At 43.5% G+C, this 21,572-nt stretch overlaps 2 protein-coding genes across 2 annotated transcripts; both read left to right on the top strand.

The window, feature by feature from the left end:
* Positions 1–2,483: 2,483 nt before the first annotated feature.
* Positions 2,484–6,574, top strand: samd7 (sterile alpha motif domain containing 7). Its single transcript, XM_056293718.1, has 8 exons — positions 2,484–2,586; positions 3,485–3,608; positions 4,083–4,207; positions 4,321–4,399; positions 4,656–5,332; positions 5,459–5,574; positions 6,015–6,125; positions 6,338–6,574. Exons 1-8 carry the CDS (start codon positions 2,484–2,486, stop codon positions 6,572–6,574), a joined length of 1,572 nt encoding a protein of 523 aa, XP_056149693.1.
* An 839-nt stretch (positions 6,575–7,413) lies between these two features.
* sec62 (SEC62 homolog, preprotein translocation factor) lies at positions 7,414–21,572 on the top strand. The gene is made up of 8 exons (XM_056293031.1): positions 7,414–7,469; positions 12,390–12,498; positions 14,146–14,251; positions 15,785–16,016; positions 16,841–16,936; positions 17,083–17,143; positions 17,312–17,431; positions 18,070–21,572. The coding sequence occupies exons 1-8, from the start codon at positions 7,434–7,436 to the stop codon at positions 18,612–18,614; spliced, it is 1,305 nt and encodes a 434-aa protein (XP_056149006.1). The 5' UTR covers positions 7,414–7,433; the 3' UTR covers positions 18,615–21,572.

Here is a 21,572-nt window from a genome sequence, read left to right as displayed (position 1 = left end):
GGCCGGGGATGTATGTGGCCGCCAGGCTTGTCACTTTTAGGACTTCATTTGCTCATAGACTGGATGAGTCTTGTCAGGTTTGCGCAATGCTTTAAATTGAAAATAAAAATATTTGGATATTTACCGCCGCTTGCTGTACCGTACATGAAAGTGCAAGTCAGCAATGTGTTGTAAATATATGCCACGGCGATCACTCATCGTAAGGTAAAGGCCATAGCTTAGTGCCCACTCTGGAATTACAGGGATATAAACATTTAAAACACTTTTCTTCTCTCGCCACATACGCTGACGCAAGCTAATATGACATTGGGCGAGAAGGGGAGAGAGGCAGGATGCATGTGTGAGCACCACATAGCTCTACATAAACCGATTGCATCCCCAGATTTATCCCCAAGGTGTTTTTAGGACATCTCAGGGGCTAATGGAGGCTAATAGGCTTAGCACTTAGGGTGTATTGTCCGGGATGCTTACAGGCAAGGTTTGCTGAGGGTAAAACTCTAAACGGGAGGATTACCTCCAACACATCCCTTTAAAGTGCTGTATAGCCAGGACTTAGCTAATAGGATACAGGGGGGGTAGCAGGGGCCTGGAGAGGTGGGGATGGGGGTTGGCCAGTCCACGGGCAGGTCAACAGATGTATCGAGCAGACTGCTGCTGTACTAACAGGGGGATTACAGGCTTCAGATTAGATGAGTTTCTGAGAGAACTCAAGAGACTGTGGATAATGCAAAGGGACCCGGGGCAAATCTTATGGGTACACATGACCGGGGGAGGGGGCAGGAGCGGTTATATGCTAAATTCAAGGAAACGATTTCACAGTTTTGCGTACGAATATGCACAATGCTAAACACATGCATATGAGCCATATAGAAATTCTAAGCAGAATAAACTAAGCATAGCCACTGGTAAAGGAGTGGCTGTGTAACTTCTGCCCAATTTCAGTTCAGATATTTCTCTCCAGGGACCAAACTGACACAGGCCTTGGATTAGCAGAACTGGATTATTATGCTGTTGTTTACAGTATCATTTTTAGTAATGGGATTTCTACAGTGTGGCTGGCTAATAGCAGGGGTTCTAAGTCGATTGTGTTGGTGTTCATAAGCTGTTGGCTCATCGAGTCGCAAATTAGCAAATTGGGATGCGAGTGTATGGGTGTTTATACCTATTTGTGTTTGCCTGTGTGCGTGCGTGCATATACAACACACAAGTCTGTGTGTTTTCTGCACGTGTGTGTGTGGGGGGGGGGGGATTCGTGAATTATTGGCCAGTTTATTTTCTTCACAGTTCTGCTTTTCTAAGGGGCACAGTCACTCTTTGGTCTTGCCAGTAAACCAATACATTTTCTTGAATGCCTAAATTTTGTGCCAACAATGTGCCAATCCACCCTAGTCAATAGGAATACATTTATTCTCACATCTCGTCATCAACAGCAAAGGCCCATTAAGTAAAGTTCAATAAGTACAATAATCTTCAGTAATACCAAAATCACAGTTGCTGTGAAGGTCACCTTTATGTGATAAAATAGGAAACAGTACTCATGTTTTTCATTGGGATGACAATGTTCGGTGTGTGATAATTGGCCTAGTTAGAAGAAATGGAAACATCTGTTTGTTTTCTGTGTGGGTGTAAAATGTAATTCAGTTGCATTCCATGTACTGAAATAACGCTACCCATTATAGTGAAGCTGGTGTGCTGCCAAACAAAACGAAAACAGAAATGCTTCCATTCATGTGTTGGTGTCTCACCCTAGTGGTAGTTAGTAGATATTACAAAATATTTACAGGGCTGCCAGGAGTCTGCCCTGATTCTCAAGCCAATTTACAATGAAAAATGTACTGGTGGGCTGGAATTCCTTTGACTAAATATTCATAACCCCCCGTTGCCTTCCAACATGGGGATCGCCTGTTCGAATCTCCATGTTGCCTCCGGCTTGGTCGGGCGTCCCTACAGACACAACTGGCCGTGTCTGCGGGTAGGAAGCCCGATGTGGGTATGTGTCCTTGTCGCTGCACTAGCGCCTCCTCTGGTCGGTCGGGGCGCTTGTTCAGGGAGGACAGGGAACTGGGGGGAGTAGCGTGATCCTCCCATGCGCTATGTCCCCCCTGGCGAAACTCCTCACTGTCAGGTGAAAAGAAGCGGCTGGCATGGGGTAGTCTGCAGCCCTCCCCGGATCAGCAGAGGGGGTGGAGCAGAGATCGGAATGGCTCAGAAGAGTGGGGTAATTGGCCGGATACAATATTGGGAAGAAAAAAAAAAGGGGGGGGGATAAATATTCATAACCCCATCTATTTCCTTTGCCTGGGGAGACATACGTATTTGGCTAACGTGAAGATATTTGGGTTACTACATCACAGACCTAGGTTTAAATTTCCTCTGTAACCATAGTGTAATAATTACACACTTCACATATTGATATAACATAGCCTGACCATTATTTACCTTTTAACGCACACAGCTCACGCCTGAAGGTCAAAGGTCGTGTCATGACCCCACGGGAACAGCTGAGAAAGATGACAGCACTGGGAGAACAGGGCGCACTGGATGAGAAACACTGGTATCGGCTGGTCAACAGCATGTCTGCTGGAGGTGAGCGCGAGGATGGAACAGCATGACTCATCATAACCAAACACATTTAGACTATTTCTTTGCATTCTGGGTATCAAAATACTTTGTGAGTGCAGTGCACCAGACCTGGGTTATGCCATATTTACAAATGCTTTGGACATTAAATTAGATTTAATTTTCCAGGTTTTATAATTTACCCAACACTGTCTGAATTGGCCATCTAGTAAACCACCCCCATGTTTTACTTTTTTATCTGGGATGAAACAAAATAAAACTTGGATACGTGTGCTCATACTAGTTGACCAGGGTCTGATAGGTGCACTGATTTAGCTTAATGGCAGTAAGTCTTATCAATTACATTAGAGTGTGTTTGGTATCCAACATTATATACTGACAGAATGGCAGAGAGAAACAATAAAAATAAGTGTTGAGGGCGTCCGGGTAGCGTAGCGGTCACCAACACGGGGATCTCCGGTTCGAATCCCCGTGTTACCTCCGGCTTGGTCAAGCGTCCCTACAGACACAATTGGCCATGTCTGCCGGTGGGAAGCCGGATGTGGGTATGTGTCCTGGTTGCTGCACTAGTGCCTCCTCTGGTTGGTCGGGGCGCCTGTTCGGGGGGGAGGGGGAACTGGGGGGGAATAGCGTGAGCCTCCCACGTGCTACGTTCCCCTGGCGAAACTCCTCACTGTCAGGTGAAAAGAAGCGGCTGTATCGGAGGAGGCATGTGGTGTCTGCAGCCCTCCCCGGATCGGCAGAGGGGGTGGAGCATAGACCAGGACAGCTCAGAAGAGTGGGTAAATGGGGGGAATCAAAAAAAAAAACCCAAAGTGTTAAATCATGTTTAAGATACCGCCGCTGTATTAGTGTCTATGTGATGTATTGTCTTCTTATGTGGTTTCATGTTCTCCTCCCCCAGAGCTAAGACAGAGGCAGGAGTTGATGATGCGCAACCAGATGGCCATGGCTCCACAGATTCTAGCCCAGGGCCAGCAGAGATTACAGGGCGTCCCGGCCCAGTTTGAGCCCCGCTTCATGGAGAGGTCTGCCTCAACGTCCCCTGTTCAACCTAATAACAGGAGCTTTCATACACTCCTGTGTATTGTTCCTAACATGTCCCTAGGAGAAGACTTGGCAGCCTATAAAATGAAAGAAAAACTCCAGTCTGCTCCTTTCAATAAAAACACTGAGAAGAGGCATGTGACATTATGGTCTTGTACCACATCTCATTGTCATATCTAAATTATGTCTACAACAAGACACAGACAGTTAATATTTAGCCTGTTAGAGGCTTGAATTTCACATTTACACTTCATTTAGCCGATGCTTTCATCCAAAGCAACTGCAGTTTAGTTCGAATGTCGCCAACTGGCGTCATCCAGCGCTACATAGTCAAGAGTCAAGAGCGCCAATTCTTACTCACTGCATTTATTTAACAGTCCGAGTATCCAATGGCTAGTTGAAAACATACCAAGGTAAGTGTTTTTGATTGACCCTCTGTGCTTTTCTCTCTACAGGGAGCTTATCCCTCCTAATGAGATGGTATCCTCTGAGGCAAGACAGATGCATCTTGGAACTCACCTGGGCCCACCCCTTCCCCCACATGCCAGTGTCCTCCCTGGGAGAGGCTTTCCTGGAGCAGGTGAGCATGCAAATACATCCGCACATTACTGACAGAATTCCTAACCCATCTTTAGTTTCTTGAAATGAGAATATGAAGGACAACCCACCCACCCCCTTCCTCTTTCCCTGCAGGCTATGGTTTCTTGCCCTCGGAGCCCATAGAAAATGTTGCCCGGCGACAGGAACTCATTCACAAGCAGAATATAGCCAGGTATTGCCAGCAGAACATCAGACACACTCCTAATACTCACGAGACTGCACACACACACACACACACACACACACACACACACACACACACACACACACACACACCACAGCATGTAATTAAATATCTGTGTGATAGTGATACCTGGTACATTCTCAGTCCTTACCGAGTGTTTATATGACTGGTGATGAGGGTGTCATCATCGCTGATCACACACAAATATACATCTAAAAAATATATTTGGTATGTTCCTGTTCAGAATGGAGATGAATGCCATCCTACATCAGAAAGAGTTGGAGAATGCCCACCAGAAAGGGCTGATGGGAATAGACAATCCCATGATGTACCAGTCCAACCCCATGGCGTTCAGAGGTCGCCAGCGGATGCCTGACAGCCATGATGTCTTTGTCCAACGCCCCACCCTGGATGAATTGCACTCCAACAGCATACTGATGTCGGCCAGCCCCTACCCACCAATCAGCACGCTCCAAAGAGAGAGAGGACGTAGGGCCGGCAGAAGACCAGCTAGTCAGAAGAGCACAGAGAGTCATGTGCCCAGCTTGAAGGGCCAAACGGAAGATAAAGGTGTTGAGCGGAGCCCGGGGGCCATTTCAGGGGAAGAGAAAGAGGCAGATGTGAAGGGGGACATGGGAGAGGAGGCTGCCAATGGCAAGACACACCATCAAACCAAAATGGACTCTGAGCTTGACACAGGAAGCAGGAAGAACTACAAAGAGGGGGAGCAGAGCCTCCATAAAGCCTGTGTCAACAGCCAGGATGGCTGCTCCGATGTGACCAACACCAGCAGCACTGATAAAGACATGTCTAGCCAATGCTCTGCTTTTCAGGACAAATTCATGTATCCTGCCTCTGGTGGACCTCTCACAGGCATGCCTTACATGTGCCCTGTCCCAGGAAATGGTCTCCTTCCATCAGGTACGTTTAAAAAAACCTGATTGTGAGACTGTCATTCTCTCATCAGTCACTTAGCTAGTGCATTTCAACATCAAAACTAGTTTTATAGCATGTATTTTGAGTGATTTCATGTTTTGTTTTGCACAGGCCCAGCCAATCTCTTTCTCAATGGGGAAGATGCATCTGAGGACATACGGAAGTGGACAGTGGATGACGTCTACAACTTCATCAACAGCATACCCACCTGCGCAGAATATGCTCAGGTCTGTACCAATAATCCTCTAAGAAGCTTTTCTGTTTCTGTCATACTCTTGCAGTTGTTTTGTCCTGGGGGCCTCATTCAGCAATTGCTTGTTCGTACAAATTCGTTCTTACACACTCATGGAGCTCTCGTGATTGTCTGACGGTCAGATTCAAAGCCTGATGCTTATAGGTAATTCCTTCCTTCTAACATCTATTGTCTACCTCTTGCAATGAGCAATCATTCAGGCTTGCAAAGGCATCAGTGTTGGCGAATTGGTGTCTAAATTCAAGGGTTACCCTGGTTCTACACTGCTCTGAGACAAATTTCAGGGCTAAAAAATTCCATAGTAAGGCAGTATAAGTAAAAATTTGTACATACGAACGACTGATAAATGAGGCACCTGGTCCCTGCCCAGCACTACTTGGATTTAACAGTGTGATTGATTACACTAACTTGCAGATGTTCAAGGACCACATGATTGATGGGGAGACACTGCCCCTCCTCTCGGAAGAGCATCTCCTGGACACATTGGGACTGAAGCTAGGGCCAGTCCTCAAGATCCGCTCACAGGTATAGAAACACAGATGGACTCAGACTCTACTCTCTGTGAGGAAACTCAGATGTAACATAGAAAAAAAAACAACACTCACTTGCTGAGCAAACATAACACTTCAAACCTCTCACTGGGGCAGTAAGAGTTACACAATAGATGCCTCTGACTTGTGTTTATACACACACAAGCAAAGGTCATGTTTGACACAACTTTATTTTCTCTCCCAAAGGTTTCCAGGCGTATGGGCAGTATGTTCTATATGATGAACCTGCCGCTCCCCACTGCTGCCCTGCAGCCTACCCCCGAAAAACCTGGGGACCGCTCCTCGGAGATTGGTTCCCCCGTCAACTGCAACAGCGAGGATATGTTGGGAAGTCCAAGAGACGCAGACCTCCTCAAATCCACAGAGCACCTACACGAGACAGAAAACAACTCCCCTCCATCTGCCAGCAGTGAGACAGCCTGAGCAGCACTGATTTGAGGGGATGGATGTTGACCAGACCAGGATCAACATGTATTTGCAGCAGGACATCTGCCGATGAAATGCTGTTACCCTACTGCTGGCTTTTCTTGTATAGTCTTTTTTTTTTGACTGAGAATGCTTTTGTCCTTATGAAATTCTGCCTGGGCCAGCGATACGAGGGTCCACATTAGATAAGAGCTTAACATGACTCTTACATGTTACATGAATTTTGTAGTTTATTTACACTTGTAAGTTTTGCAAATAATTAAGTAAAACAGGCATGTATTTTGAGCTGTGGTGAGCTAAGGAATTTTGATTGAACTTATTTTGCATTTGCAAGTCGAACTCACCAAATATGTGAATACACTCCAGTTTTAAATGGTCTGCCAGTTTGTAGCTATAAGCCACGTTTGGGTGAACTGTTCCTTTAAGCTGCTGTTCTCTTTTCTATAGTTCACGTGTACAGTTTGATCAACAAATACTAACATATTTTTGAGTATTACGTTTAAGACGATAATGTCTGCTTTGTTTTTCACCATTTGAACATGACCAAGGTTTAAGATAAATATTTAAATGTTAAATATTTTCAAATGTTGCCATCATGTGGAATGTAAATAAAGGCTTTTTCTAAACAACATCCTGTAGCATTTTTCTTCCAGCTGGTTTGAAAACTACGTTGCAGATTTCTCTACATCTCTCTTACATAATTTTATAAACTAAAAAGTGACTAGAGTTAAGTTTACTGCAATGAATTATTTTTAAAGCCCTTAATTTGATCGATTTAATTAGTGGGTCCAGCAAATCACGATACTGTCCGCACTGCGCATGCGCGGTCACGTTGGACGAGCTGAGTTGGAGGATCATGGCAGAGCGCAGGAGGCACAAGAAGCGGATCCAGGTAACATTTTTTTTTAAGTAAATCTCATCCGTGCAAACACGTCGAACATGAATGAAATAATGCATGACATTATAAATTGATACATGAGCTTTCCTTGTCAGGGCGGCTAGTCTGAGGGGTGTCCGTTAGAGGCTAACAGATGGTACAGATGATAGCTAACGCAAGCTAGCGTTAGCTCGACGGGCCAAACATGTCAGTAATTTTATTTCGAAAAGTCGTTTGCAGCCATTTTCCATTCTCTCTTGTAGTATTAGTGGTATCCTGGTGAATAAACAATGTTGCCAGCGTTGCAAGCAACATAATTAGCTGTCTCCCTAGTTAGCTTACAGATACACCAATTTTCAACCTAACTAATTCAACTGCTGCTAAACGTTAGCTTGCTAACCTGCGTCAGTTCTTAATTTGCATTGCCAGCCTTACCTAAAATCCCCCCCTATGTTATATTTAATACATCGTGCATCTGCACCGTGCACGCAGTTTAAGTGATGCAGTTGTTTTAGGCATGGCAACAGACGATCTCCGAGTTACATGGTATTGTCCAAGTGTAACTTTTGATACATTCAAGTTTAACCTGTATGTAATCAAGCCATAAATTTCTGATGAATGTCAATCTCTTATACCTGTATGTAATCAAGCCATACATTTCTGATGAATGTCAATCTCTTATTATCGAATAGTAATTAAAACACTTAAGTCACACATTTCATCACGTCATACCGTTAGTTGCATATTCCTACCAATACTTACTGACAAGACTGGGCACTTCATTTAGACAGGCAGAGATATGGGAATCTAAAAGGGCACATCAAAGTCCTATCTGGAAATAAAACTGGCTACTTGTGTGCTGCTACTAACCGTTTTCCTATGTGCTTTTCTATGACATATAGAGGACTGCAACACCTCTTCATCATGGAGTGTTTACAGAACGGTCACCGATGTCTTGTTAAAAACACACATATAGCTCCACCTGGCACACATGCTAAAACTGACTGACAAACAAGTTATTATAATGAGCCTTAATAGTCAATAGTTAGCATCTATTAAAAGATCAGGATTAAACAAACCCTTGGCTTTACTAATGATATCCTGATCCAAGTTTTTTTTGCCCCGATCCAATCTGAATCATTGTGTATCTGCCATTATTAATTCCCAATCTGATAGTTCTAGATTCCTGCATAATACAGCTGCACAGTGAACACTCCCAAGTATATTTAAGTCGATCAAAACAATCCAATTTAGTTAAGATATGCTTGACAATTTAATAGCTCTGCTTAAAGGGAAAAAATAGGATCACAGCAAATGTAAAAACACTGGCCAAAAATAAAGGACACTCCAAAGAGTAACATGTGAACTCGTACTCCTTAGAATGGTTACTTTTTAAGTGCGCTTTCTAATTGGTTCTGTTGAAAGTAGCTTGTTTACTACCGCCTCGCAAAACACTGGCATTGCAGACATTGGGCTGCTTTCACCTCCCAATTTAGAATAGATCCCTACTGCAGACATTGTAGCTGCTTGTTGTTTACTTTTTAAAATGTACCCCTCAGTGCTACAATTTGTGGATAATGAAACCTTGATGGAGGCCAATGGGGCAGTGATGATACTTATATGACAGCTGGCACAGATGGAGTGCAAAGGGGTAACAGGATCAGAATTTGATTGGGTTTAATATAGCTGACACTGATCAGTTATAACAAGCCTTGATTGTCCTGCAGCAATAATAATCTCTTGTATTGGATCGAGAACATTCATAGAAACATAAGAAAAGTGCAGTCCATTAATCAGTAAATCAGTCAATCATCCAATATTGAAAAGAAAATTGAAAATTTAAATAATCTAGTATGGCTTTTAATACTTTTGGTTTTAATGATTAGGGATGCACTGATATCACTTTTTCACTCCAATACCGATTCCGAGTAGGAATCTTTACGCACTGACTGATACCAAGTAGCTACCAAGCCGATCCATTACTTTTGCTGAACAGTGCCAACTTGGATGATTAATTTGGGGTTTGTGGCCAAAATAATTGAAATTGACTCAATTTCTTTTACACCATTAAAGAAATACAGGCTCCCATGTGCCAAAAAATGCAGTAAATAAAGCCATTTTGCTTTTATATATGACATGTTGTCATAGCTTTTGGTAGCAGATTTTAGTCTTGGGTAAAATCTCTGATACTGGTGGTCCATTTTAGCCTGGTATTGGCCCGATGCCAGTATTGGTGCATCCCTATTAATGATAAATGTCCTTTAGCTATATGGGTTTTTTTTATCTTTAAGTGTCATTCATTACATTGGGTGACATTGTACAGAAGACATTTCAAAAGAATCAACATGAACCCATCCCAAATTAAATAACAAATTGTCTGATCACTTGAAAGACAAAATTGCCACCACTTGTTGATTCACTGTTTATCTCCTATGTGCAATGTCTTTGAGGGCTGGAGACACACACAGCATTTGTGATGTTAAATTGGCGGAAAATCGGTGATACTAAATGTTGTGTGCAGCCATTGGCAATATTTGTCAGGGATATTTTGCTATACAGGGTACCTGCAACTTTCTGGGTCTTCAACTGAGGATGGGTCTGTGGACTGGATAAGGCAGGCGGGCTATTGTTCTTTCTGAGGGAGTGAAAAGGTGAGGGAGAACATCACTTTAAGCTGTTGCTGAGAAAACAGACCTGAAAATAAGCAACAAAAAAACAGACATGCTGCAGTCATCTGTTATAACTTGGACATGGCATGGGCAATGACAAAATTAGCTAACATGACAGCAGAGCTAGCCTAACAAAAGTAGTGTTGCTAAGAAGCTCAAGCTATATAGTAGGACACACTGTCCATGCATCCATTAAATTGTCTCTTAATATGGAATGACATAACATCACATCATCAATACCTGTGTTTTAAAAAAAGGGGGGGGGACTTTTTGGCTTTGGCAACAGGTGTAGAGCACCTTGAGCACATCTTTTGGTCATTTGAGGTGATGTTAACAAATTTGGTTTTGGTTGCAATCACTTTTTGAAAGGTGAGTTCCCTTTTTCAATCAAGCAGCCTATCATCAGTATCCCATAAAGCTGTTTGTCTGTACCCTTTTATTGAATCATGAATGTTATTTTTCAAAACTGGATTCAAACATTTATGACTGACAGAGCAAAGGGGCAGGAGCGTAACTCCTACTTGAACCCTACCTGTGCATGTGTCTGCTCACTGGAACTTAACCATGATTTAATGACTTCTAATTTGCCTTGAAAGGAATGCTGACAGTTAAACTCGTTTTGACTATTGTGTCTAGCAGAACGTAGTCATGTATATATTACGGTAGGAACTGATGCAAAGGAAGGGATGTGTTTACTGAAAAAACATTATCTGAATACAGGCCTAAGCAGTGCTGGGGTTGGGTTTTCTTTGGTGTTGTTATGGTATGATTGCAGTTATCCTTTTTGGTTGTCTGGGCAGCCCTGCAAAGAAGGCAATTAAAAAAGGCAGAAAGCAATGCAAAGCAGAATGCTTCTTTATTTATAAAAAAACCCTTAACAAGCATATTGCAGAGTATATTTATATAGGTCACGTCACTGTTTATTGTGCCTCACAACATTGTCCTATAGTTCTCTTGTCTGTATCTAGGTAGTTAGATGGTAATTCAGTTGCGTAATGGCATAGACTCCTATCTCATTTATGGTGCTACTACAACAGGTGTAGAAACTTGTCTCCTTGATGGTTCTACATGTTCACAAGAACATTTATTTACATTATGCAACAGTTGGCTCTTTTCTTGACAGGTTCCCTGTTCGTTATGAAGGAGCTAGCATTTGCTGCTGCAGAAGGGTTGAATTGAGTTCTTATGTTCATTTAACTGTTTTTGATAGTGACCGTCTCTCCTTGGTGGGACTGTCGTGTGAATAATGTATATTAAATGGGCCAACCTGTTGCCTCTGCTATGCTGTATTAGCCCAGTGTGCCTCACAGACTGGGGCCTCTGCCAAGATCCAAGAAGTTGAGCCCACTATTTGAGCACAATGGGCCCTTGGGTGGCTGCTGGTTTTGGCCTGGTACTTATCTTACAGAGTGAGAAGAGCCAAGTTAATCCTAGTGTGATCAGCCCAGGTAAATCACATAGATATAGACATGGGGCTTTCTGCAAAGGCGGTCTCGTAGCTGTGTAGCATGACTGATACCCGCTGCTTTAAACAAAAGGTCATTTGTGGGCCCCGTCTTCCTCACATTGCTGGCGCCACTTGGCCAGAGAGGCAGCAGCGTGGGGTCTCATTGTGCTGATGCTCTCATTTCCCACTGTACTGGCATGCTGGTTTGTCACCTCTGGCTGGCAAGAAGTGCAGATGTTGTGATAACTCAGAACAGGGTAGCAGAGAATTTGGCTGCCTTGTTAAGTGTGTGCATGTGTGTGGGAGGGGCGATGGTTTTGTCAGTGGGGGGTGAAATGATTTCACTTTTGAGGAATGGTAAAAGCTGGATGATTGTATTCAGAACTTGAGAGATCCTCAAATTTTTATGGGCAATGTTTTTTTCCAGCTTCTGTTCTAAACAATACTTGTCCTAAAGTGTTGCATCTAGATATGTCAAAGAAGAGCATGACCTTTGGTTTTCTAAATGTAAGTGTTGCAGCCTACTACCCGAGTGCATGCAGTGAAATGGTTTTTACTGCAAGTCGTCGTGTAAGCATGCCATTAGGTCGCAAAGATCTCACTCAACACATGCGCATTTTTTTTAAACTACTAGGTAACCTGCTTGTCCACAGGAGGTTGCAACTTAACACCCCACCCCTCCCCACCTACCTGAGCAAGACCTCACTTTGCTAGCTAGACTGGTGGTGGTGTGTGTTTTTGTGTATACCTACAACTGTTTGTACCACTGTGCTTGCTTGCGTGCATGCTTAACATTCATGTGTCTGCCCACCCCTGCAGGAGGTGAGTGAGCCCACCAAGGAGGAGAGGGCGGTGGCCAAGTACCTCCGTTTCAACTGCCCCACCAAGTCCACCAACATGATGAGCCACCGAGTGGACTATTTCATCGGTCAGTGTTTGCACACACAAGATTGTTCGAATCTGTGCACTATTAGTTATCAATCCATCAATTACGGGGGCCAGAATATGTAGACATGCAGGTAGATGTTTTCCTGATGGAAGATCCGTGATGCATTATGTTTTTGTTAGTCAGTGGTGAAGAAGGAGCAAATCAGTGTGTGGGTTTCATTTTGAAAATTGTTAAAAAATGTATCAAAAAAAAACGTTTCTCTGACTTTTGCAACTGCAAACTTAATCCTCAGACTTAATGTTTACATTTAACCTGTACTTGAGCCCCACAGGAACCTGTTTGTCATCTTATTCTGTAAATGCCATTTACCAAGTACTGTGGCATTGCGAATGGCTGGGGGTACAGGGTATTTGTCCTCAAAGTTATCTCTTGTAAAACTCATGATGTGACCTTAAAGAGACACTGACATGCCCTTTCTGAACACATTTTTGGCTATTGGCTACCATCTTCCTGGGTGGGTGAGGCTCGGTACCGCTCGTCACTTGTTATTTACAAAAAATGTTGGAGAGCGAGAGGGAGATCCTCTGCGAGGAGTACAATTTTGAGGAGGAGGATTCACTGATACAAATAACATTGATAGATAGATAGCTAGATAGCTAGATAGGTAGGTAGGTAGGTAGGTAGGTAGGTAGGTAGGTAGGTAGGTAGGTAGGTAGGTAGGTAGGTAGGTAGGTAGGTAGGTAGGTAGGTAGGTAGGTAGGTAGGTAGGTAGGTAGGTAGGTAGGTAGGTAGCAATACGTCATAGCAAGATCGATAATAAAGTCTCAACAACATAGCACAAACTCGAGCCAAGTAGCTAGCAGGAGGGAGTGAAAGAACGGCTTCTCTGTGGTTTTAAAGCATCTTGCTACGGACACACCCTACATGCAAATTGACTGGTGTCTACATATACACCGGCACAATTTGACATTGGACACCATCTACAGTCAATCACAGATCTCTCTCGAGTGGCCGCAGACGCGCTGTTTTGGCCACTGAATTTCTCTGTGGTCACATTCCAACTCGGAACATAGCCTGTCAATAAGAATTTTCTGATTTTGATGTCAGTATTGCTTTAAAGGTGCTTGTGTAGCCTGTGGGCAGCAACATTTTTCTATGTCCATGGCTGTTATTCTACTCTGTTTTAGGCGTGGGCTGGCACAACACTTTATTTATGTGCAAAGGTACTGACATGGCTGCCAGTCCATGCCATGGTTGCTTCCTGGCAGCATGATGAGTATGCACCATCCAGTCAACTGACCAGTTCAAAACCAGAAACTGAAGTCATTATGTAGCTGGCATGGTGTATAATGTAATCATTTGTGACAAGCCAAATCAAACATTATAGCGTTGATGTTTCTTAAGTGTTTCTGCGCTGCAGCAGAGGCAGAGATGGGATTTAACATTTTCAGCTGATTAAAGAGTAGATAAATTAGTGTGATAATGGCATTTTGTTGCGATATCATATCCTGATTGTACAAACTGCAAGCAGAAACATTTATTTCTTTATGTTCTTCATGGTGTCTTTGTTTTTCTTTGCTTTGTGGAGCACTTGAAACTAGTTTTATGTGTTTAGGTGCTACGTAAAATAAAGCTTAGATGACTACTCGCTCTGCCTCACTATGTATCTTTGTTTCCCCTCCCTAGCCTCCAAGGCAGTGGACTGTCTGCTGGACTCCAAGTGGGCCAAGGCCAAGAAGGGAGAGGAGACCGTCTTCACCACCAGAGAGTCTGTGGTTGATTACTGCAACAGGTGAGCCACCACTCGCCCTCCATCAGTCCTCTGGTGTTTCAAACAGGTTATCATTTATCATACCATTTGTCATATGGTTTCATTCCCAACTGAAAGATCCATAAATTTAACACCTACTGTTAAGAAAAAAAAAAAGAAATAGTGCAGTGTCTAACAAAAAGGACGGGTCAGGGCATCCGGGTAGTGTAGCAGCCTATTCCGTTGCCTACAAACACGGGGATCGCCTGTTAGAAACCCCGTGTTACCTTCGGCTTGGTTGGGCGTCCCTACAGACACAAATGGCCGCATCAGTGGGTGGGAAGCTAGATGTGGGTATGTGTCCTGGTCGCTGCACTAGCACCTCCTCTGGTCGGTCGGGGTGCCTTTTCAGGGGGGGGGGGGACCTGGGGGAATAGCGTGATCCTCCCACGCGGAGGATCACGCTATTCCCCCAGGTGAAACTCCTCACTGTCAGGTGAAAAGAAGCGGCTGGCAACTCCACATGTGTCGGAGGAGGCATGTGGTAGTCTGCAGCCCTCCCCGGATTGACAGAGGGGGTGGAGCAGCAACCGCGATGGCTCAGAAGAGTGGGGTAATTGGCCGGATACAATTGGGGAGGAAAGACAGCTCGATGGCCCGGGGCCAGTCAGATAATGAATTGGGCCAGTTGATTCATTAGTTGCTGGCCCAACCAAACCAGTGCTACACATTTTCACCCAATGATGAAAATCAGTTTTGCTACTTTGTTACTTGCACACCATTCATTACTGACTAATCAGTTTGCAAGTCACCTCCATGCAGAAAAGATGCCTGTGTGTACATGTGCGTGCTTGCGTGTAGGAGAGACAGAGGCAATGGCGGTGGTTACTTCAAGTTGGAAAGCAAAAAGGAAAAGGCTGTTTATTACATTGTGGAGACAGGAGTTTCAGTGGGTGGAAAATGATAAGTTGACCGAGCAGACTAATTTTTACAAGGCACAAAGATAGCGCAGTTTTACAAGGCACAGAGATAACCACTGTAAGCAAGCATTTCAGGTTCACGACAAGGGCCAGCACCATCTTGCCTGTATGGTGGCTTGGTGGGTAGCAGACAGCCCCTCATCATGTTCGCATGGATGGAGAGAATTACCAGTGAATTTATTTTTGCATGTTGGGCCACTGAAAATATTCAAGGGGCAAGCAGGACGCTGACCTACAGGCCTCCCAGGTAAATGGAAAAAATTCTCAACATTGGACACTGCAATGGTGTGTTTTGTTTACAACAAAAAAATGACTGATTTTATTAACCACTTCTAAGACATTTGATCGAGAAATCCTGTTATGAAAGATGTATTTATTAGTGATTTATGGATTTGAGTTTCTGGCACTGAGGTTTCGTTTAGTTTTCAAAATGGCGTTAACGGGATTCCATAGTGAAATCCTTCCCATTGTTTACGAAAAGCGTTTTTTTAGTTTGCGTTGAAGTAACGTCCATTGGAAAGAGACGATTAATCGGTGTTTATAACCGGCGGTCACCACCTGCCCTCCCCCCATCTTTCTCTCTCTCCCACTGCAGACTCCTAAAGAAGCAGTTCTTCCACCGCGCTCTCAAGGTAATGAAGAAGAAGCCAGAGAAGCCAGAGAAGCCAGAGAAGCCGGAGAAGCCAGAGAAGGAAGCCAAGAAAGAAAAGGAGAAGGAGAGGGAGAAGGCCAAGGGTGACAGCAGCAAAGAGGACGAGAAAAGGGGGAAGAAGGAGAAAGATAAGAAGAAAGACTCGGAGGCACTCGACGCAAAGAAGGAGAAGAGCGTATGTTGTTATCCTCAGCGGCCGATGTCGGTCACCTCCTTTTTTGCTGAAAGCTCACTGCTGTAGATTGTGGCTGTCCTGACGAGATAGTCTTATCACCTCCCTGGCCTCTTACATACACATGGCACAATATCACACTAAAGACGGTGACGAAATCAGCAACAAAGATTTTGAGATTACTAAGAGTTGTGCGCATAAATGTTTTTGTTTTTCAGTGCGGTGTGGTCAAGTGTTTTAATATCATAGAATAGCTAATAAGTGTTATTTTTTTCTTCCAGTAACAAATCACATGTGATAATGTGATAAAATAATAATGTGACTATTATCAATGAAGTAAAAGAATCCCCACTTTTGACCCAACCCCATTTAAATTTCAGGATCCAGTTACAGATCCAGACAGGCATGGGTCAGGAGTGTGTGAAAGGTTTATTCTCTCTGACTTTTTGGTTTTAGAAAACAAAAAAATTAACACACAAGAGCACAGGCGAGTTGTGTTGTGATGCATTACTGCCATTAGTGACTGATGACGTGCCAACGTTACTTTTGTGATGATTAACGGATTACTTGTGTAAAAAGTCAAACGCTTTCCAGCTGATGATCTTATCCAGAGCGGCGTAATGACGGGTGATCAGGTGGGGGGCATTGGTGTCGCGCATAAGGTCACCTTAACACAATATCAGACCGCTGCAAGGATGTTTTTAGTTCCAGGACAATGTTTCTTTCCATTAGGCCACCCTGCCAATCCTACTGTTTTAATTCAAATTGAAACAGTTTTTCTAACACTTGTTTTTTTTTTCCCCTCTCTTCCATTATTATTGTTACAGGATGACAGCCCTGGAACTCCCAAGAAGAAGAAGGAGGTGAAGAAGAAATTTAAACTGGAGCCCCACGAGGACCAGCTCTTCCTGGACGGAAACGAGGTGAGTGGGCTGTAGATGGCAACAAAGGGCCTCGGCTAAGAGCTGATGGCAACAGTGTCGCCCTTGATGGATGCCTTCGTAAATATGATTATTTATGAATAAACTTAAGTTTATTGAAAATGTGTCCCTTCCCTCCCTCCCTCTAGGTCTACGTTTGGATTTACGACCCGGTCCATTTCAAAACTTTCGCTATGGGACTGATCCTTGGTGAGTGAAAGGGTAACACCAAAGCTTGGGATAAATGGCCCTCTACTGGGAAAAAAAACCGCTAAGCTGCAGGGGTTTTTTGGTATGTAATACTTAACCATTGATTCCCCCTCTTTCAACTCAAATCGGATCCATATGTGTGTGTTGTTTGTTGTTGCATTTTTTCAGTTATTGCAGTCATCGCAGCCACGCTTTTCCCCTTGTGGCCAGCTGAGATGCGTGTAGGGGTGTATTACCTAAGTGTTGCAGCAGGCTGCTTTGTGGCCAGTATACTGCTACTAGCCGTCGGTAAGTTGTCATCAAAAGCTGATCCACCGCACCTACACAAGATATCTAACCTATTACTGTCTTGGTTTTGTTTTGGGGTTGGTTTTTTTTTTTTTTTCAAACTAATGGGCTGTCTACTTACTTTTTTAGTGTGATGTTCATTAAGCTTGTTGGAAAGTTAAGAGGCTGAGAAAAGGCCCTGATGGAATATGAACCTAGTTACAGTGGGCATGGACTGTCTTCACTGGTGAAAATTGAAAGCCTTGGTGTTCATGTGCGGCTGTGGAAAGTCTTGGAACATGAAAAGCCAACGTGATTATTTCTAAATATTGAAAGGTTGGAAACTAAATGAATGGAACAATTTTTTTTTTTTTACTAGTCTTGGTCCGCAAATCACTACATGTTTTACGCAGTTACGGGTCTGCTGTCTCTGCATGTAGAGTGATTTTCCTTCTTGTGAATAATTTTCTTTTGCTATGATGAAGGCTTTTTTTTAAATTATAGTTCATTGAAAGTTTATTATAGTTCCTTCAAATCCATTCAAGAAATGAAGTACTTGACAAAAGTGAAGGTCTTGGTGGTCATAAGTTTAAAAAAAAAAGTGCCAAATTCTGTGGTTTACAACTGATCCGTTGGTTGTTACCTGTTTCCCTTTCCAGCGCGCTGCATCCTCTTCCTGATCATCTGGCTGGTGACAGGCGGACGCCACCACTTCTGGTTTCTGCCCAACCTGACAGCTGACGTGGGCTTCATCGATTCATTCCGGCCCCTCTACACCCATGAGTACAAGGGCCCGCGCACCTCCAAGAAGAGCTCGGACAAGGCAGAGGACAAAGCCGGGGAGGGCAGCGCCTCCGCCAAGGCCCAGAAGTCAGACAGTGATGAGAAGTCGGACAACGAAAAGAAGGAAGCGGATGAGGAAGAGGAGGAGGAAGAAGAGGAGAGCAAAGAGGCAGAGCCAGAGGAGACCAGGGAGGCCAATGAGGGGGAGGGGGCAGAGCGACACTCGGATTCGGACAGCGACCGCAGGGAGGACGAAGGCTCGCAACACAGCAATGGCAATGATTTCGAGATGATCACCAGAGAAGAGCTGGAACAGCATACAGAGGAAGAAGAGGAGGAGGAGGAAGAAGAAGAGGCTGAGACGGAGCCGAGCAAAGAAGAGGAAGGCCACAAGACTAAGCCTCAGGCTGTTGAAACATAAACTTTCTCCACCCAATCTCTCTCTGTCTCTCTCCCTCTCTCTCTTTCTCTCTCTCTCTCGCTCTGTCTACGTTCCACTCTTCCTCGTGTGCCGTCAGGCACACTGGTACTCCAGTCCCCTCTGACCTTGCCGAGGCCATGAGGGGAAGGCTCCCATCTCTCCTTGTCTGTTGAGATCTTCCACTTAACTAAGCTGATAGACCAGAACCGGGATAGACACAGCACGGAGAGGACAATGGAACTAGGTTTCATAACAAAGCAAAAAAAAAAAAAAAGGCCTTACGGTGGATCTAACCTGAGCCCCTTAGCCCCCCTGTTTACCTCTGTAATTCATAAAAAAGTGAAAACTGCCACCAGAAATGCTTGCCTGAGGAAGTTTTTTTTTCCGTCTGATTTGGTCACGTCATGATTTAGCTCACCCAAGCACGTACATTCAAAATGACTCATGGTTTATCTTTGTTGTCCATCTTTTTGTTTCCTTTGTATGTTACTCATTTCTTTGTTTTCTGTTGTTGCTGTTTTGTTTTTGTTTTTTTAACGAAAGACCAAGTCCCTAAATCACCATCCTTCGATATGAAGGAAGGAATACAGTTCTGCTAGATTTGCTAGAGAACATATGCTGGCATCTGATTTCCCTTCAGCCCCCCATGTCTTCAACTCGGTTGCCCTCTTATAATTGATACAATCAAGGTAGGAATGGAGGTGGCGACATCGAGCCACATAACCACAGCTCATTTAACTAGTAAAATCTGCCCTCTTGATCCTTTGGGTGGCATTGTGCCCAATGTGCCAGCCCCCCCCCCCCCCATTCAATGCCATTTAGTCTGACGGCTTTCTCAGGCAGCACTTAACTGACCAACCAACCAGCGTGTCCATGTTGGCCATGAAAAACTGAGCTGATCCCGTGGACCAAATTCCATAGTTTACCGTTTGGATTCGAAGATCCACAATAGGTCGACCGGATAGAGCTTTTGAGCAGCGGTTGTATGAGATACTAAAAGATGAGAAAATGAGAATTCAATCACTGAGAAGTAATGGGTTTTGTATTGCTGATGATGATCACGTTGCAATTCTCCACACACAGTCTAAAATGTGCTTTTAGTTGATGTTCACCACAGTGGGACTCATGTTGGAGAGTAAAAGTGGAGCATTTGAGACAAAGCTGATTTGATTTCTTTTCCTTGGAAGGGAAGACGAGCGCAGCATTGCTGTATGGTCGAAGCAGGAAGATAAGCCCTTCACCCATTCAAGTTTCTATTTACGAACAAGACGGGGGGGGGGATACGCAGTGAAACAAACTAGTGCCAAACACAACATACAATGATATTATCATGCATGCTGATTTTCTACTGAGTAAGTGTGAGCATGGCATTTTGGTACATTTGTTCATTCATATTGCAACTGTAGTGTCAAATTCTTCACCTTTCACACATCTGAAGGGGAAAAAAAACAAACAAGCACAGCACAGGGTCGTCACAGTGTCTTGCTAAATCTTTTGGTCTCGGCAAAGCCATTCAAGGGTTGCGCCCACTAGACTGAAGCAATCGTGAAGCAATCCGGAGCGAGCAGAACTGTCCCGTCTCGTAGCACAAGTTTTTACGGTTTAAAAGGAGGGGCTCGCATATTGAATCTAGTCGACCATAAACTTGCATCATCTCATCACCTTTGTCTAAATTCTGGTTGTTGGCCCACTGACTGGACATCCATCTGAATTCTCCGAGGCGCAGTGGGCCACTTGTCGGGGCCTGTGGTCCATTGCTGTCCCTTATTGCGTTCACGTTATTTTCTGGGCAGAGTTGTTTAAATATATATATATACACATACATAAATAACAGTCCAACAAATTGTGGAACAGCTTGTTCAGCTTGAACAGTGTCTCTCTGAAAAGAAGTATAGATATTTTTTTCCCCTTCTGTTTATTGTAAGGCTTATTTTTGAATTTTTTTATTTTTCCTGTCTGATCATCAGTTGTCTGTGTCAAGCGTGTACTCATTATAATTTAACATTTGGGGTAAGAAAACAATGGGAGAATATCAGATTATTACAACATCAAATATATTTTTTACATTTTGCACCGTAATGATGTTGACTGTGTGAATGATAACTGGGTTTATCGTGTGGCCGGGTACTGTACAGCACTGCCACGTGTGTGTGTATGTCTCTACCAGTGGATCATTAACTGGAGATTGGGAAAGTTGTGGCTCGTATAACATCGATTATGTCCTACAGGTTCCCATGAAAGAATCTGTCAAGCTGTAGTGGCTTAATTTTGTTTGTGAAAGCGAGTATTGACTTGCAGATTGTTATATATATAAATATATATTCCACGTGGTTCACTGTACAAATTTTGCCCATTATTTTTGTCTATAAAAGAAGTTGAAATAAAGCAAATTGAAAGATGTCTAAACTGCCCACCTGTGTTTCCCTATCTGGACAGAGCTTGCTGATCTTAGCCATTTTGGAAAACTTTAGCCTTGTTTGTTGTTTCGTCTCTCACGGACCCTTGTAACTCTTGGACTTTTAAAAAAAAACACACTTTATGTTGTCATTCTGTTTTTTGTTTGTTCATTGTATTTTTTTTTCATCTTGTCCCATTGTCTTCTCGAGAGAGTTGCCAGTGCCAGTAGCTGTACTCTGAATATTGGCAGAATTATTTTCAAAAAGGAAAAAAAAAATCTCCCAATTATTATTGAGTGTCACACAGTATCGGTCATGTATATTGTAGTATTACTCTATGCTGCTGCTTCTCATTGCACATTTCTGGAAGAAAAAAGTGAAACTGCAAACATCCATCATGTTTTAAACTGGTCAAAAAAAAAACTTTCGACCGCCCAGTCGTCCACGTTCCAATCGGTATCATCCTTAAGACTGTCCCATGCAATATTGGAGTATAATTTAAAGAATTGGATGTCTGGAAATGTATCTGTATCTTATCATTGCAATAAAAATGTAGAAAGCA

Source organism: Lampris incognitus, chromosome 14 (assembly GCF_029633865.1).
Source record: "Lampris incognitus isolate fLamInc1 chromosome 14, fLamInc1.hap2, whole genome shotgun sequence".
Classification (NCBI taxonomy): Eukaryota; Metazoa; Chordata; class Actinopteri; order Lampriformes; family Lampridae; genus Lampris; species Lampris incognitus.
This window is presented reverse-complemented; position numbering and strand designations above follow the sequence as displayed.